General features: G+C 42.7%; 2 protein-coding genes across 18 annotated transcripts in view; one reads left to right on the forward strand and one right to left on the reverse strand.

Annotated features, from left to right (window-relative positions):
- The window catches only part of DOCK7 (dedicator of cytokinesis 7), a 117,509-nt gene that overhangs the window by 46,643 nt on the left and 51,666 nt on the right, over positions 1–19,200 (reverse strand). For all 17 annotated transcript variants that reach the window (XM_054212727.1, XM_054212737.1, XM_054212736.1 and 14 more), the window contains one exon: positions 63–180. In XM_054212727.1, the coding sequence (XP_054068702.1) occupies positions 63–180 (118 nt within the window). The remainder of the gene's footprint in view (positions 1–62; positions 181–19,200) is intronic.
- On the forward strand, positions 8,573–19,119 carry ANGPTL3 (angiopoietin like 3). The gene is made up of 7 exons (XM_054212739.1): positions 8,573–9,187; positions 10,036–10,146; positions 10,991–11,108; positions 11,880–11,993; positions 13,505–13,600; positions 15,509–15,781; positions 17,384–19,119. The coding sequence occupies exons 1-7, from the start codon at positions 8,573–8,575 to the stop codon at positions 17,563–17,565; spliced, it is 1,509 nt and encodes a 502-aa protein (XP_054068714.1). The 3' UTR covers positions 17,566–19,119.

Here is a 19,200-nt window from a genome sequence, read left to right on the forward strand (position 1 = left end):
CTGCAACATGTACCCTGCCTTATCGGTATGCAGCATTCACCCGGAGCATAGCATTCCCTCACCGGCATAGCATTGCTTGGGTCCTCTCCATACATGAACTGGACTTTGACAGTGATGTTCCTGGCAGATCCCTGGCGGTTGGCGAAATTCAGGCTCTGAGGATAGACATAAAGGAGATTCCTGCAAGAGACAAAGGCATCAAGTGAGCATCTCCGTGTGAGAATGAGAGGGTTCACACCTTTATTAACGCTCTTATTTAAACCTCTATGGAAACACGCAGAGAGTCAACGTGAAGGGTTTGACATTTTCCATTAGCCAGATGGTCTTCTCTTCAACATAAGTGCGCACCCACACAAGCAGTTTGAGAACGACCCCTTATTTCAGACATCAAAAATCATAATTTTTTTTAATTGCCATCATCTTTTGAAATGGTTCCTGTTTGTAAAGGTACCTGAAAAATACATCTAGAAATTTAACAGTGATTCAACAATCCAAGAAGTTCAACTGGAAAGAAAACACATGAATAGAACAGCACTGAGAAGTGTTTATTTGTTCAACACAGAGTGGTGGCTTCTGTTAAATACCTTCCTTCTTGTGACCTTTTTTTTTTTTTCTTCTTTTTTTAAATCTCTTAACATCATGACGACTTCAGGTTACACCTCTCCTCTGAAAATGGATTAAGCTAAATGGGTATCCGTACCTTCAGCAGATATGCCATCCTCGCAATAACTCACATGGAATGGTGTCTCCAATTCCACGCCTGAATCCCACACTTTGGGAAGGACAGGGATCAACTAAAACTCAGATCTGAGAAGCAAGAAGAGTCAGGAGCTCCAGAAAACAACGGGGATGGCCAGACTGAACCAGGAGAGCTTAGTTTTGAGGGAACGGCTGGGGCCACAGGGAATGACAACACTCCTAGGTATCTAAAGAACAGCTGCAAAGACCGAAGTAATAAAGTGATCATCACGTAACGGGTTGAAACTGCAGCACAAGAGATTTGAGTTAGATGTGAGTGAAGACGTTCTGACTGCAAGTAGAACAAATTGCCTCCATTTTCCATCAGGTTTTGAGGATGCATGAGGCAAGCAGCTGTCAAGATCAGTTTACAAACAACCTCAACCTCCGCTGCAGGGGACGGGGCACATTTTGGAGGTCCCTTACGGATCCATTTCCCCAAGTCTATGATTACTTCAAACACAAGAGTGATTAGATGCAAAATTCTGCAATATTTTTGGTCCTCTCGGCCCCACTGACTCCCTGCCAACAAAATGCAAGGTGGATTCACACAAGATTAGCAAAACCGTCCACTGCAAGCCCCCGCCTGCCCCATGAGCAAGTAACTTATACCACAGAAAGTCCCTCACATGTACCTGTAAAGACCAGAAAAGACAACAGCCCTGAACCATTCCACTCAACATACTCAATTATTCCAAGGAAATATACCTTCTTTCACCCCCAAACAAGTAAAAGTGTATGAATTATTGTATGTCTTTAAAAAGTCAGCATGGAAATCCCCTATCCATCTGCCCACCAGACCAGCACCATTTCCTCTCGGACACCCTGGTTCCTACGGCTCCAACAAGAGGGACCAAGAGGGATGCCCAATGGTTAGAGGAGAGTTCACGTTGCTACTCGGGATAAGACTGGCACGTCGCATTTTCCCCAAGCACTGAAGCAAGCAATTCTGTAACCTGCTTGTAAGGCAGGAGGTAAAAGAGGTTCCCTTCCCCTCTGTCCTCCTCCGGGAACTATTCAGTGAATCCGAACACTATTTTTAAGTAGTTTCCAACTGTTCCTTGTCCCAGAGAGACAAGAGACAACAGATGGGCACGGAAAACTGCAGTCAGGAGCACAGCAGGACAACATTTTAAGTGCAATAAAGCAGCCGCTACAGAGGGCTGGAAACAGTAGATTGAAAATAAAAAGATGGTTTTTTGATTGTCAGGAGGGCAGTGATTTGGTTGCTCGGTGAAGGCACCCGCTGCTTCTTTAGATGCCATGGGCAGCCTGAACACCTGCACTGGGCTGGCAGCGGGTCCCTCTCCTGGGCAAGCGGCTGGAAAGCTGGGCTGCCCTAGGTGTCTGAAAGCGCGCTAGATGTCAATGTTTCGGCAACTGAATCCCACCCAAGCACTTGGTGGAATCCAAGGAAATCCTAAGGAATTCTCTAAGAGTCTCTGCAGAAAAAGGTACCTCCTCCAGGTCAGCGCCCATATAGAGTGGTCCAGCTGGGTAGCTCCAGACAGTTATACGGGACAGCGTTATGAAGCCAGGTTCTTTTTCACCCCTCCAGGCAGAGGAATGTGCTTAGCTGGCATGTGGGAATTTCTTCCCTTTCGAGTCCTTCATGGTGAATTAAGTTTTTGAATCCCATCCCCCATTGGTCGCTTTGCCTAATCAACGCTCTCTTACTATTTCAGAGGGGGCCCTGTGCCATTTTTGTGACTCCACTAAATTACTTTGTGCTGGCATGAATACATTTGCTCCTTGATGTTCTTTTTAAAATGAAAATGGATATGAAAATTTACTCTAAAATGTACATTGCTCATAAAACTTTTATTAAGTATTATTAGTGCTTAAGAGAAGGATTTAATATATTTGTGAAGGCAGGCTACAGGACCCCTATATTACAAGCGGTCTTTGCTTAGCACTGATTTATGCTGAAGAGCAGAGATGAGCCTAAACCAAGCTTGCAGTTCTCCTGCCACCTCTTCTGTGAGGGCTTGGCCTCCTGGGAGCAAAGGAGACATTTCACCAGTTCAATGCCACTCTAGGAAGAGGGAGCTAGAGACCTACAAGCAGAGGCTACAGCTGACGTTACATGGCAGGCAGGGCTTCAGCTGCACTCATAACAAGCACTGGAGGAAATGTACAGGCTGTTCCCCACTTCACTGCCTTTCAAGCCCTTGTCATATGAAAGGCTCGAAGGGCAATTATCCTGCATTTCATCAGGAAGAAGGTCATATTGCCTAGGGGAGTTCAGATGCAGAGATCCTACTATAAGACGGGAGAGCTGGATGCTTTCTCCTGTTCAGGCAGCTTCTCTAGAGGGTTTCCTACTACAGACACCGTCCTTTTGTTGAGAATTTACATATAGAGAGGGGAAAAAATTCCCCCGCTTGCACATGAGAATGTGACCTCAAATGAAAAAATCCCATTTTACCTTACCCTACGCAGGTAAAAACTGCAGATCTTCCTGTCTGCAATAAGCACAGTAAAGGAGCCACGGAAAGAGACTGACGTCTGAAAAACCAATAGGAACATTATAAATCTCCTGAAGGAACAGATGCCCCTGTCTAACAGCCACCCTGGGAGGCTGACTTCTTGGTTTCTCCTCTGTTACCCTCTTTCCTTTGATTCCTTACATCTCAAGTTCTCATCTTATTATTTGAGTGCACAAATACCTGGGCTCAGTAGACTTTGTAGGGCACCAGAGGTGTAGCCACCATTCTCTGAAATGAGTGAAACAAGGCTTCTGTGCAAAGTGATGGGAGAAGCTGCCTCACTGCAGGGGTGAGATGACAGGCATCTAAGTTGTTGGGCTTTTAAAGACAAAGTAAGTGGGCATGGCACTCAATGTAGTCTTCAGAAATCAAGAGAGGACAGCCCCAGCCGTGTATTATACAGAAACAGTGGGAAGCAAGAGGAGAGAACAACTTTCCGGGGGGCCAGACATCGTGGAGAGGTCTCATACCACATTGTTCAACTCTCTATAGAAGGGATAAAGGCAGGAAAAGGGATTGACCATGAAAATAACACTGCAACGCCAACAACCACACTAGGCGTACGCTGACAGCTGCTTCTTGGTGATACTATTTGCAGATCTCCATCGATAAAAGTTTCAGCCAGAAGCTTTAAACCCAAGGACTTGTGTCTGGAACTTTTATTAAAATTCTATGCAAAATGTATGCAAAGCTTATACTGTTATCTCAAACAGATCTCAAATGTACTTTTAGTTCCATAAAATGAATTGCTAAAGTGCAAAGGCTTCCCAAGCCACGGCAATAATGGCACCAGGACCTCCTCTAAATATTTATATAATGTGATCGCAGCCATTTTGCAAAATCCTTCATAAAGGTATTAAAACATTAAGAGCTGATCCTAACTCTTAGAGGGAATGTCTACCTATTACGAAAATTTCCCTTTTCAGTAAAACCCAGAGACCTTTTTCTTTGCTTTATTCCTACTATAAAAATCATTTAAAGCCCATTTAATCAGGGTCACCCAGGTGCATGAAACATCTTCAGGACCATGTTTGTTATATACATCTTTTCTTGACGGGGCTAACAGCTCTCAGAGGCAGGATTCCTCCTTAGGGTTTCTACAGCCCCTGAATCTTATGGTTTAATCACACCAGAAGGTTTTCTCCCCTCTGCTTTCCTGTGTCCGTTTTGCTTACGGACTCTGGGACTGATGTGACACCTAAGGGTGGTATTTCGTAGTGAGCTTATCCCCTGCCTGACTTCACTGGCCCTGGCATTAATATGGAAATGTGCTTGGCAGCTCTTTGTGCTTTTGTAATATTTGACATCAGAGCATTTCGACTGCCTTTCCCCTTTGGAAAACAAACCTTTCTAAAGGGCAGTGTCACGCCTGAGCATCGCCCCGGCACAAGCAAGCTCCCGCAGTTTGCTGAGTTACCATGCGTCGGCTGAGCTGTCACAACCGCGGCAGCCGAACGGGCAGAGCACAGTGACACGCAGGAACTTCTCCCGCTGTGGAAACCTTGTAAAATGGCTGATCTCCAGTTCCTATTTCTTGAGTAACTTCCTACATTTTTCTGAAGCCTAAGCCAAGAGGAAAGTTTTTTTTTTGGGGGGGGGATGGGGTTAGAAAGAATTCAAAACTATTTAGAACAAAACTGAGAAAGGCTTATTGTAGGAAAAAGCTAAAAAAACAGAAAATGATGCATTTGAAACCCTGTAAAACCAAAGCCATTCGAGTACTTTGAAGTGGATTGCAGAAAGTCTATACTACCTTTTTTTTTTTTTTTTTTTTTTTTTTCAAATTTTGCAACCAGTTCTTCAAGTTTTGCAGCCCAAAAATCCCTGGGTCAGATGCCAGAGGCTGGACTTTGTTCCCTCTTACAGAGCAGTGTCAGGCCCAGATAAAATACATACCTAAACTTCATCTACACAAGTGAAACTCCAATGAGTTTCCCTACAGAAAATACAAATCCTTCAAAAGCCCATGCTTATCTCACTTTTTTAAGCATAGAAGTGTTTAATAGGGTTAATCAGGTATGATGTATCTTGGTCTACCATTCAAAGCAAAAACTATCAAACCTTTCAGAGTTACAACGTTAAGAACCCTAAGAACGTCCCACAAAGGTACAATATAAGTGCCATAAGTGCTGTCTAGATCCCACACGTGATTTTTTGTTTACTCATTTGAACAGCTCTTCATACATTTCCATTGATATTACCAAATGCTGCAGGAATGATGCCTCAGCACAAACCCTCCAGGCTGATCACTGTCCCATGAATAACCCTAATTGTTCCAACACTCTTTCTAACAGATTTTTAGTAGGGTTGAGTAAATACTGATTTGATGATTTTCTTTAGAAACTGATCTGAAAAAACCTGCAGATTTTAATAGGGCATGAGAGCCTTCCACTGAACAGCTTCTTTTAGACTAGAACCTCATGAGCATCCCTTGTGAAAGCAATCAGCTTTGTCAAAGCTAGACCGCTGGAATAAATGCACAGGATATGCCACGCAGATCAAAGAATTAATCAGGATAAACACTCCTTATAACAATAAAAATTACAATTAATATAAAGATTACCACTTGAGCCCTCCTTACAAGAGTTTTACATGTGGAGTTAAAATAAAGTGCTGATAAAAAGGCAGAAGTAGAAAGATTAAATGGTGTTTCATTTTAGCAAAAGTCCCTGTTCAATTCTGCGTCTCGGTGTAGACTGAGGTTCCCAACTGCATCACTCGAACATTTTTACTTTGCTCCGCCTGCTGCCACACCTACGCAGCCCAAGTGCAATGCTGCCAAGAAGCATCTGGTTTCGGAGCACAGCAGAGTCCCCACTGGCCAAAGCCAACGGAATACTGATCCATTGAATAAGCAGCACCAACCACAATAAACCTGACTCTAAACTCCCAACACAGAATAACACATACGTGTATAACCTTCAGCCTGGAGATGCTCCAGCGCAGTCACTGGTCTTGGCTTGTGGACTGCTGTATCTCTAAGCACCAGAGAAGAAACAAAGACGCAGTCCTGACTCCCTCTCATTTCTCTGCACAAAACACCTTTGCTCCCACCACCCACCTGCAGATCTGAGAGCGGCATGAGCTCTGTCACACCACAAGAAGTCTTAGCTCTTTGCTCCCTCCTTGGCTGCTTGTTTACACCCTGAATGCGTTCAACCAGTCGATGAGTGACTTGCGTCACTTTAGAAATGAAGGGGCCATCACGTTTTGACCAATGCACCAAATATTCAGTGCAAAATAAATGATCAGCAAGTGAATGGACATACAGGAGCTAACTCCATAACCAAGCTCCTCGCTTGCCTATAGACTTCCAGGCTCAAATGAGAAATTAAGCAAATAACTCTTCTCCACCATGTTACATCTGCCAACAGCAAGCAGATACAGCCCAGTCTCAGCTGTCTGGGCTCAGCTAACTGTGGCTTTACAAGTCGTCAACAGAGAACGAGACAGGCATTTAATTGGCAAGAGCCATTCATCTGCACCTTACACGTGCACATTTCTGCCCTGATTTAATGCAAGCTGCAGAGAATTGAGCAGAACTAGGTGAGCACTGCAGTATCTGCATGGACCCGCACATATCTCAGGCTCTTCGTCGGTCCTGAAAGGCAAAAAAGGACTGCTCAGCTAAAGCATCTGAAGAGCAGGTTAACAACAAGCTGCGATTCAAATCAAGCAAAGGCTGCTCTGGCCCTTGGCAGCCCTGCACGCCAGAGCCCCCAGAGCTCTCCTTGCCCTCCTGTTCCCCAACTCTTTGCTCAGTGCAGACAGAGCCGAGATCTCAGGCCAAAATCCTCAAAACTCTGTGTTCAGGGATTTTTAAATCATTGCTTTTTTTCTTTGCTTAAGTGTTTCAAAATTATGCTTGAGAGACAATTCCTGGTTGGTCACAGCCCTTTAGGATGCTGTGAATGCACAAATAACAGCGTAGAAGGATGAAGACCTTAAGATTGCCTGCTGCAGTGGGGCACCTTGCAAGACCAGAAATTACTGGGTTGCTTTTTATGGGACAGAACTGCACCTTTGGGTTGTGAAAATGCGGTGCTGCTTCTTGGTATAGAATAGTGATTATTGTCTTTATTTAAGGACAACTCCTACATTTCTGTTCGCTCTATGCCAGCAGATTCTCTTTGAATGTATCCCCATTCTTCCACTGCTGGTCCTGATGATCTGCTCATGATGAACGTGCTCCTGCTGGTTTTCTATACTTTGTGCAGACACCAGAGTAAGTCTGATCCAAATCATACTGGTAAAAAATATTCTCCCCCAATTAACTGGAGATCTAAAACACTTTCATGTTATTTAATTATGGGTGAGGAGGTTACCTGCATATTATCAACCCTTCATCACACAGGAAGTTCAACGTACAAGACAACTTCATTTCTAAAACAATTTTTCTATTGATGTTTCATATCATACATGCATAGATATACGAACAATAACAACAAAAATTCCAGGGGAAGAATTACTAAACATAAAAGAATCCAGCAAAAACCTGAAAACCCTCCAAAGTACTATATTATGCGTGGACGGATTTCTTGGATTGCTATGAGTGAGTCCAGAAAGAAAAATACCTTTCATTCATACTTCAAAACTGCTCAAAAAACGTACATGCTTCCATGCAGAGACCCATTGCAGAACAGGATATTTATTTCAGATTACTTGTAGACTTGTTTTATGTAGAGTGAATCTTAAGCAGTAAGGAGAAGGGTAAGGTGAGAAATGTAAGCGAGGTATCATTTATCTCACCCATGCCTAGAAAGCAGCTCTTAAAAAATAAGTTTTATATGGTGTAAATTACTGCACAAACCTTAACATAGTAGAATCACATCCAGGCAATCTCTGGACCTAATTCCCTCTTTCTCACTTAATCTGCGCTAGATGACAAGTAAATCCACTGCAGCACAATGTGTTACATCAGAAAATGGTACAAGATGAGAATCGGGCTGTGTGAATCACCTGGGAACATTTTGTGCTTCCACAGCTTATCAAGGAGATGCACAACCTGAAATACAGCGTCCCGTGCTCTTAAGTACGGTAAACCCTTTTATACTCCTGAGGCAATAAAAGGAATCACACAACACAAACAAGAAGCAATTTGGGCCCTTATCAAGATTATGACCCAAAATTAATCTATTAAAAAGCGTTGTGTGAAAAACACCATGTCATCAATAACATTTTATAACAGAAGGTCTGGCAGATGGAAAAGTTCAGAACCAGTTTAATCAGCAACATGCCCGTCTCTCACTTTTATCTTCCCAGATATCAACCTACATTCGAGAGGGGTTACATTCGTTCAAATACACACAGTTTAATGATCAACTCGTTGGTCTGCCTCTTCTAAAATGAAGAGGAGTATAAATAGATCAAATTCTTCAACTCAGAACAGTCACACAGCAAAAACTGTTGGTAGGAAAAGTCTCTGCATCCTGACCAACCAAAGAGTACCAGGAGCAGAAAACATGAAAATCATTCTAGCCTTTCTATTCATTGCCCCTCTTGCTCTTTCAGCTAGCGCTGACAAGGATTATTCCTCCTTTGATTCTGCTGCATCTCCCGAGACGAAGTCAAGATTTGCCATGTTAGATGACGTACGAATCTTAGCCAATGGACTCCTCCAGCTTGGGCACGGCCTTAAAGACTTTGTCCATAAGACGAAGGGGCAGATGAATGACATCTTTCAAAAACTTTACATTTTTGATAGGTCCTTCTACGAGCTCTCACTGCAAACCAGTGAAATCAAAGAAGAAGAGGAGCAGCTCAGACAAACTACGGCCAGACTGCAAATCAACAACGAAGAGATAAAGAACCTCTCACAGGAGATGAATTCGAAGATTGAAGACCTCATACAAAACAAAATCCAGCTGCAAGAGAAAGTATGGGGACTGGAAGACAAAGTCACAAAACTGGCCATTATCCAGCCTTCGGTGCAAGAGACAAAAGAAATTTCTTCACTCAAAGTAAGTAGCCTTGTGAAAGCCCCTGACACACAAAGCCAAAGTAAACTGTAATGCTATTAGCGGTGGTTATGCAATAGAAGCTCATGTTGTCCCTGCATCTCCGCTGTGGTACTACTGTGTATTTCGAGAAATAAATCACTGCGATATTCTTAAAAGAATCAGTGTCTTAATCGGACATATTGCTTATTTCGCAGTAAAATTCCCCAGTGAAATCAGTGAGAAAAGTGTGACATTATAAGGCTCTGTACCTTTTTCAGTATTTTTTTGCAAATCGGTTTTAAGGAATTCTGTAATAATAATAATGATAAAATAAATTGCAATCAGGAAAGTGATGTGATTACCAAGCCCATAGGTTTGTATGTCATCAGCTCATTACGAATCAATGCACTAGAAACTGCCTGCTCCATATAAAACCAGGAAGATTAAACCTTTAAAGAGGGACACTTATAGTACCTACATGACCACCAGGACCAAAGAACCTTGCAAGCGTTAATAATGTCAATGCAATGCAATTATTTAGGTGCATATAAGGTTTCTGATGGAAAAGGACGTATTAACTGTATTTTGCGGAAGCATACTAGGGCTAAGCAACTTGTGTGAGAAAATACTGGATACTTGTTTCAAAGCAGAAAGATGAATCCAGATCTCCCAAAGCCCAAGTTAATACCCTAAATGCTGGGAATCATTCCCTTTTTTAACTGGTGGCACACGTTTAGTTTGAATCAAGGGCAAACTTCACAGAATGTAATTGTTCTGGACATGAAAATGGAAGGAAAATAACAACAACAAAAGGTTGTGAAGGTCTTCTGCTGCTTCTAGCCACAACCCATCTCCCTCCCTGTCCTCAGGCTTTTGTGGAGCAGCAGGACAACCACATCAAGCAACTTCTCAGAATCGTAGAGGACCAGCATGTGCAACTGGACAGACAGCACAATCAAATAATGGAGCTGGAGGACAAGGTACAGGAACCGTCTCTATTTCTCTTTTCAGAATTTGTCACCTCTCGTGACACTGAAAGAGTCAACGGCCCAACCGTTCATTCAGGCCAGCCATCCCTCTTGCCCACAGTTTGGGCTGCAGAGGAGGGTACAAACAATTTTGCCCACAAACAGGTACCTTTCTGGGTGAGAAAGTGCTGTGCTGCTAGGCAGGGGGCTATGGCCTGGGCACACGATGGCCAAGAACAGAGCTTTGAACTACTATCTATCAATACCAGGCTGCTGTACTTTTTCTGATGCTGATTTTATTTTTTTTTCTCATATTACCTATCACATTATTGTTCTTCCATTGGTCTATGTACCATTACTTTCTCTTTCGTCTTTTCCAATATTCACTCCAATAAAGAACCATGTTCTGCAGTTCAACATGTGTCACTGTAACGCTGGTGTAACTGACGTGCTCATATTTAATTTATTCCTAAGAGGAGGCTATAAAAGGAAAATGCATTTCAGCCTAAGGAACTCTGGGTTCTGTGCTCTTTAGATGTTGGTATTATTTGTCTACGTGATGTCACCTGAGGAAATAAGTTAAATCTGTTTGCCCATTAAGGTGTACCTCATGAGAACGGGTCATTTACTCGCCTCATGAATCCTACCTTGTTTGAGCAGCGGCAGAGCTGACGTTCATGCAACTGAAATCCAGCAGTGCGGTTCTAAAGTTATTTTTATGCTGTAAATTGGGTATTCTAAAAGATTACCTTCACAAGGAAAATAATTCTCTGCATGACATTGTTTGGCTTGATACATGAATCTCGTCATTTCAGAGCCCTGGGAAATTAACAGTCTGTAATTACCGTTCTTTCAGCTAAACCACATAGAGCTCCAGGAACTTGCAGAGAACTCCTTCGCGGAGGAGCAAACAGAACCAGAGGCCATCTCCTTCCCTCTGCGCAACGCCACGGCCGTAACATACCAATCTGACGGTGAGACCTTATCTCTTAGACATGACCACACAATACACTGCATTTGCAGTATCTTCTGTGAAAGTCTTGCGTTGGTTTTTAATAGTCAAAAACTAAAAAGAAAGAATCTTATGATTTATACAGCACCGTGGGAAGGAGCTGCATTTCCTGCTTTGGAATGTCGTCACCTGTTTAGCCCCACTATACATGTACTTGTTTCTGGGGTGACATACGGAAACAACGTCCAATAATGCAGTAATCCTGCCCTCAACCTCCAGCCTCCATTCACCCCTTGTAAGCACGTGCTGTGATCACCCTTTTACTGACACTTCTGGCATTGCCGATGCTCGTCTTGGGAGAGTATGGACAGAGAACTAATTTACTTCACACTGGCTAATGATAAGATTTGAAGAGCTTTCTTTAAAGTTGAGAGGCATTTGCCAACTGTGGCAATGGGAAAGGTATTTACTGGGAACTTTACTTGGGGTAGGAAAGTCCATTTGCCAGAGTCTAGTCTTAGGCCTTATAAACTTTCCAAAATTATCTAAACTGAAACCTTGCCTAACTCAAAAAATGTAGGCAGTCCAACCTACGTGCAACTTGGCAGCTATACCACCAAGTCCAAAGCAGTTTGTCCATTTCGTGACATTTATTGTAAAACAAAATAACCAAAAAGATTGTTCTAGTTTCTGTTTTGGCTCTATCCCGTATAGAAATTCAGGTTACAAAGCTGGATTAAAATTTACCGCATCCAGACCAGGATTTGTGATTGTCTGCCCTTTGCTTTCCTAGGTGCCGCTCCTGACTGCACCGCTCTCTACAACAGCGGTGTGCGGTCCAGTGGCGTTTACACCATTAAGCCCAACGGCTCAGAATCTTTCGATGTCTACTGTGAGATGAAATTTGGTAAGACAGCTGTGCTGGCAACAGTCTGATTTTCACATAAGTAGTTTCCTATAAGCCAAAAAACTGTGTTTCATCCCAAAGTACACAAAAACCTGTCATGATTCACGTATCCTCTTGACTTCTCTTACTGGCCTGTCCGTGCTCTGAACTCCGGTTTCCCATACCCTGAAGTCTCCTTCACACTGCTTTCATTCTTTCCTCATCTCTTGGTTATACCAAGGACAGGACTTTCAACCATGCAACATAAATTAAGTATATTGAAAAAAAACCAAGCCCCTTTAGCTGTAGAAAATGACAATGGCAATTATAAATGCAATTATATTGCAACCATGAGTAGCTTTTCCAAATAAAAGCAAACAGTAAATAGTAAATACCTTAGCAAAATATTGTTTCATTAACAAGAGTTATTGCTTGAGACTTAGATATACCAAACTAACCCAAAGAGGCGAGTCCTGGAGACAGGATTCCCGTACCGTGTTTGGTGAGCCCGTAGCTATGTACCATACAGGTCCAGAATTGTCCTGGACCAGAATGCACAGCTCCTGCACAAGCTCTATCTTTGTAAGAAACCCATTTGTCTGTTCTTTTTGCCGCTCCCCAGAGATCACACATCCTTTGGCCACTTCACTGGTCCCTGTTTTTTCCACCCTGGGATGCAGCATCCTGCAGCGCTGCCCAGCGTCCTGCACGGTCCCTTTGCCACGGCTACCCGGAGAGCCGGGGAACACGCTGATGCAGACGTGGCAGGGCCATGGGATTTGTTTGGATGTGTAAACAGAGCGGCATGGGCTTGCCCTGAGCAAAAAGCTCCTTTGCTTACATTTGTTGAAACTGGTGAAAGCAGGGTGTCATGACCTGGCAGGAGAAAGTCCCCGCCGCAGCCCTAGTGTGGACACGACCTCCAACACTTCATACCTTCTGTGGAGCTGCGCTCCCAGCCATCGAGCACTATCAGTAGAGCCACTCTGACAATCTGATCAAACGTCCGCACCGTCTCCTATCTCTTTTTTATCATTTTCTCTGTGTTTGTGTTTCTCAGCCCTCATAAACAAATGAAACCCAGTTAAGGCAGCTGAACAAAATAAGTCCGGTGAGCCAAGTTACCGCAAGTGTGGCAGAGGACACTCGAACAGCCCCGCGTTCTGTTCATCTGCGCTCACCGGAATTTGCTTCACAAAGATTTAGGCTAACTCGCTCTGCCTCAAAACTGCAGCACACAAGAGCATGCTCGTGGACAGTTAATAAGGCCAAGGCCAAGATGTGCCGAGCATCTGCTCTCTACACAGGCGAGAGCTTTTATAGCTCAGTACCCATGCGCTCAAGTCTGCTGCAAAACGACAAGTAAGCGGGATTCAGATTGAGCCCATTTTGTTCTTCACTGCAGTAGAGAGCGAGCTCGTGTAAGGGCAGCCAGGGCAGTGCAGCAGCAGACAGTCTCAGCTAGTTTCCATCTTCTCTCTGATGCTTTAAACACTTAAACCAGGCTCGTGACTTCCCTTTCGCATTCGCAGGCAGTTCCTGGACTGTAATCCAGAATAGAGTGGATGGATCACTAGATTTCAACCAAACCTGGGACGCCTATACAGATGGTTTTGGGGACCTCAATGGTAAAAATGCCTTTTTGTGTGTCTTTTCTTTGTATCAGTTCATCTGAGAACCTGAATCTTCTTACTGAAAGGTGTTCGTGTGACAGCAGAAAAAACCCACCATCAAATCTGATTAGCTTACCTAATTAGTAGAACACCAGAAAGTGCTTACCAGAAAACATAACTCAGTAAAATTCTCAAAGACACACCTTTAAATGTGTCTTTAGATACTTTTGCTGAATCAAAGCCAGAATGCTTTAAATGTGGTTTTAATTATTGAGATTTTACCATTTATGAAAGCACGTCCCAAAGCCTTTAAACCGTACACAAGCAGGAAACCTCACCAAGTTGCTCTTACTACTTTCTCTCAAACTTTCTGCAATCCCGTTTCCCTTAAAACGGCCACACCAATTTTTCCAGCCTCAGGAGAGCCAGAGGCTGGATGTGCTCCCCTGCACAAACACCCCCGGCTTCCCCGTGCGGTGGCCAATCCCCTCCACGGCTGGATAGGGTGAGGAAACACCCACGTATCCCTGTTAATCATCAACTCCAAAGAATTCGCAGCACCAAGTGCTGCCCAACAGCCTCCCCATCCAGAATATTTTTCCTATTTTTCTCATACAATGAGATGAGTCTACTTTTGTTGAGAAAATATTTTTGCTTTCTAGACGCAGCACAGATCAAAACCTCAGCAATGTGGGCAGCAATATTGAGTTAATTCCACCTTTTTTTACAATAAAGAGCTGCTGTACCTCCACCTTTCCCTCATTTTGGGACGGCAGCTTACAACCGAGGTAGACTTTTACCCGTATAGTTTGTCTGAGCATATCGAATGCTAACAGTTGCTGCTTGATTGGTCTCCAATTCCCATATACACCAACCTGAAGCCACATCTTTTCAGTGGCCAAAAGAATTTGGAGAGGATCATGTCACTTTCAGCTGCGTCCCCCGTGTCCTACTCAGTTCTGGGCTGCATATAAATAAAATAAAATATAAAATGATAAAATATAACAGGCTACTGCTCCTTCCCTGTAAATTGTGGGAGTATTTTACCCAACCATCTTGTCTTCTACTGCTTTAAATGCCAGCTGCATGTATGGCACGCACATTCAGCTGCACTATTTCTACATGTGGCAATTACCTATTCTGCCCTGATACCAGCAGCACTGATAATAAGCTACTTAATGAATATAATTTATGAAACTAATTAAACTAATTATCAAGAATTCTAGCAAAAGAAAAATGCTAAGTTAAATTCACTTTGTACACAAGGGTATCGAAACCTTAGTTTAGTTCTGCAGCTCTTTCCTTAAAAAATACAACAATTGCTATTTAGGTTTTATGTATGTCATTTGCTTCATTTGTCACACAGTTCCAATTATGCAGGTTTTAAATGTCTTGAGCTCCCTCTCAGAGTTTCGCAAGAGGTGGGAAAGTTAAAGGAGAAGCTCCAGTTCATTTATATCTTTTGCTTTTATTGATCACTGGTGTGCAATTAAGAAGAGGTAAACAAAAAGAATGTAGCAGGAGACCTCTGAAAAGATCAACAGTCCCCAAGACTCATATTATTGATTTAATTAAAGCAATGAATAAATCCTTTTAAATACTGTATTTTCACACATACTATCCGCAGGTTATCTGTAAAAACAAATTCAATAGCAGTGTTAGCGATACAGGGGTTTCGGGAAAGTTTGTCACATAACCCCGTCCCCGCTAACTCCCTGCCTGGTGACTTCTGTCCCCTAATCCTCACCTCTGACGTCTCCCGATTCTGACATTGCGCAGCTTATTTGAACACGTAATTTTCAAATACTGATATTTTAAAGGTGAATGAGCTACCTGAGGTATGGGTTAGAGATCGGAAAACCACGGTAAGTGTGCTCCTGCCTCGTTCCGCACTAACAGCATCTAATTGCTACAACTTTGCAGAGGAATTCTGGCTAGGCCTGAACAAGACCTATTCCATTACTAAACAAGGGGACTACGTCTTACGGATTGAGCTGCAGGACTGGAAAAATAACAAGCGTTACATCGACTATGCATTCCGCTTGGGAGGCCCCGAAACAGACTACACTCTCCAGCTTTCACGGATCTCCGGGAGCATCCCCAACGCCCTGCCGGAGCAGACAGAACTGCGGTTCTCAACTGCAGACCATGACATGGACACCATAAATGACTTCAACTGTCCAGAAAACTACCTAGGTGGGTATATTAACACGGGAGTATGCTTTAGTGGGGAGTTACTGATATCAGCCTGGCTTTACAGACAGAAAAGAGAAAGCAGCAGCATCTTTGCACTTGCAGAAAGGGCAGGAGATGTTTTTCACTGGCAGACAGGAAGGTCCTACAAGGAGGCACCACTTTTCTATTTAATAGACAGGTAAAGCTAAAGCATAGTGAGTCTGTGCAAACACCCAACATTAGAAACAGCGATGTTTATTTCAACCCCAGGTTGAAATAAAACCCCAGGACGAGATTCTGAGCTACAAAGTAGAGGGCAGCTCTTCCTCTGATGCCTGGTCTGGTGTGGCAGCCCTAGGCCAGATTGTTTAATCCCTCAAAACAGAAAAACAGAAGCCACACTAACTCTTAACTCCCTTTTGACTACAAACCAAAAGTTAAGAATGATGGCGAGTTTTCATTCAAAGGCAGACTTTATCTGTTTGTCAAGTATACGTGAAACATTCACCCTCAAAAGAGCAAGAGAGATGCAAAGCTGAAGACGTTTCTCCTTGAAGAGAATTTGGTTAAAAGATTCCTAATTCTTTGTTTTTCTGAAGCTTTTACTTTTTGCAAGTTTATAATAAAAAGCAAACAATTGAAAAAGCAATTAATGATTAAACCACAGGATACAGAATCACCCTCCAGACACCTGCTTCACGGAACAAACATTTTGTACGTCATTTTTATCAGGGAGTGGAGTGATAAGACATGGGGTAACAATTTTAAACTGGAAGAGGGTAGATTTAGATTAGATATGAGAAAGAAATTCTTTACTCTGAGGGTGGTGAGACCCTGGAATGGCTTGCCCAGAGAAGCTGTGGCTGCCCCATCCCTGCAGGGGTTCAAGGCCAGGTCGGACGGGGCTTGGAGCTGGTGGGAGGTGTTCCTGCCCAGGGCAGGGGGTGGCACTGGATGAGCTTTAAGGTCTCTTCCAACCTAAATCATTTTCTGATTCTACGATTCTAGGCTTGAAAACTGTCAATGTCTGAAACAATGCTAAGAGCATTGCTCAGCTCTAGTGAGCACAAAGCAGATGGCCAATGACTTCCAAAGTGCTAAACTTTCATTTTCAGCGCAGAGGCACTGCCAGCCCTTTGCAAGCAGAACTGGCCTTAAATTTAAGCTCATAGTTAAGGACACCAGCCAATAAATAAGAGAATTTGTTTACTAAAGGCTCTTCAGCTCCCTGTAGAGGCAGAGCTTTAACTATTCGTACCTGAGAAAAATGTCAGCAAATCATAAAAGTCAGTTGTAGAGGGGAAACATGAAAGCATGGAGTTAGCTTCACAAGTGTCCCAGTTCAGTGGCAGCATTCGTGTGTGCGGTTTTCTATGCACCACTGCTTTTATGTGAAGCAGATAGTAACGGGGAGCACATCTTTTGTACTGGCCCTCAACTTGCAAGTCTAAGTGGGTGTACGTACAAGCACCATTTCATTTGGGGATACTGGGTAACTGTTGCTTTTGCTGGAACTGGTCTAAGTAAGATTTATGTTGCAAACAGGAGGTGTCTGCTCAGAAACCGAGCACGGTATGTTAAGGTACAACTGACGGTAACTGACATTATGACATGTTTCCTTAGGAGGCTGGTGGCACAGTGAATGTGAAGAAACCAATCTTAACGGGAAATACGTCGCACCAAGGTCAAAAGGAAGACTAGACAGAAGAAAAGGCTTATACTGGAAGCCTAAGAAAGGAAGATACTACTTGCTCAAGTCAACCAAAATAATGATACACCCAACAGACTTAAAAAGTTTTGACTGAATGCTCAACCTGATGCATTTTGATTCAGAACATATACACTGAACATTACTACATCAAAGAAGTTCATGTTATATTTAATAACAGATACATGTCTAAATCCATACTCTGTATGGTGTATTCTCCAATACATAAAGCCGGGGCATTTGCAATGGTCTCACAGTATGTTTGGTGAGTATTCTCATTCCCTCTAGCCCCAACATCCATGTGCTGTAACTTTCATGGAGCTTTTACCTACCCAGGATGAAACTCTAATGCCTAGGAATCGACCGCCTATTCATGTATTAGATAATATTGCTTGGGGGAACAGGTTTTTGGATGTTGCATTAATTTCTGGGTTGTGTAGTAGGGAACACGAAAAGTGTTTCAGGGAACAAAGGGTTGGCAAAATGCTACAGAAGACATTTAGGTATTAATCTATAGGGGAAAAAAAGAAATTTTGTTTCATAAAGTAACTAATCGAATGTTTGGTTTGTGTTATTGTTGTGGAATGTTTCTATGAGCAAATGAAAGATGGGTAACGCCCCATTTTAGGGTTCTGTGTATTTCCAGACAAATTTTCAGCTGTGTAGCCCAGGCCAGTCTTCACTGAAGCTCTGTACTCAACGCAGCTAGAGATGTGCACACATATACCAAGTAAGCCAGAGCACAGGCCTATCTTTTAGATACCACACTTCGAAGAATAACTTAAGAACTACACTTTCTTACTGAAAAGTTAAGAGCTAAGCTTCAAGGCTTACTGAAATTTATGAGAGACCTTTTCTTCTTGTTTGAAATGGAATCAGAGCCATCCCTTTGCAACCTTTTACTACACCTAACTACGAAATTAATGGAAAGACCAAGTGAGCACACAACAAAACACTTTTCAAACACAGAATGGTTGCCTGTGGGGCAACTCCAATGGAGTCAATGGTACCAACCAACAAACCCTGTAGGCACAGTCTACGTGACTGTGTTGGTCCTGCTCCTGAGAACACACTGACACTTGGTTAACTTCAGCTGCAGTACACTAGAAGGCAGAGGGACTATTGACGTGCTTGTGGATGGGCAGCCGTGGAGGCGCGGACTGACAAAGCCCCCAGTTCTGCAGTTTCATTGAGTCATATTGACTTGTAGATCTTCCCTACCCTTTGTACAGCACTGATTTTTTTATCTCTACATTTGCAACCATAGAGAAAATGGTTTTAAATTGTAATACATCAGAGTGAAACAACTGTGAACAGAATGTGCTAATTACAGAAAAACTGCAAAAATACTTGTACTTCTTATGGATTTATTAAAAAGAAGAGATCACAGAGTGCTGCTTATTATTACAATACTGGTGTATTGTAATGTTTAATTACCTGTCTATCCTCTAAAAATAAATAAACGAACAAATAAAACTTTTGAAAATATATGAGATGCGGAACTTGACTAAACTCACTCTTTTAAGCTTTGGTTTATAAAAACCTAGTTTGTATTAATCTGATTTTTACAAGAGGTAACAGATTTGGTGAGTAAGTCGGTAAAATTACTCAGCTGAAGAAGACAATTCCACTCAGACATATAATGTCTTCAAAGATACTGTAAAAAAGTTTTAAATGAATAGTGGTACATCATGAAAAGAAATCTGGTCCCTGCCTGGGTTTAGTTATAGAA

Source organism: Rissa tridactyla, chromosome 8, assembly GCF_028500815.1.
Source record: "Rissa tridactyla isolate bRisTri1 chromosome 8, bRisTri1.patW.cur.20221130, whole genome shotgun sequence".
Classification (NCBI taxonomy): domain Eukaryota; kingdom Metazoa; phylum Chordata; class Aves; order Charadriiformes; family Laridae; genus Rissa; species Rissa tridactyla.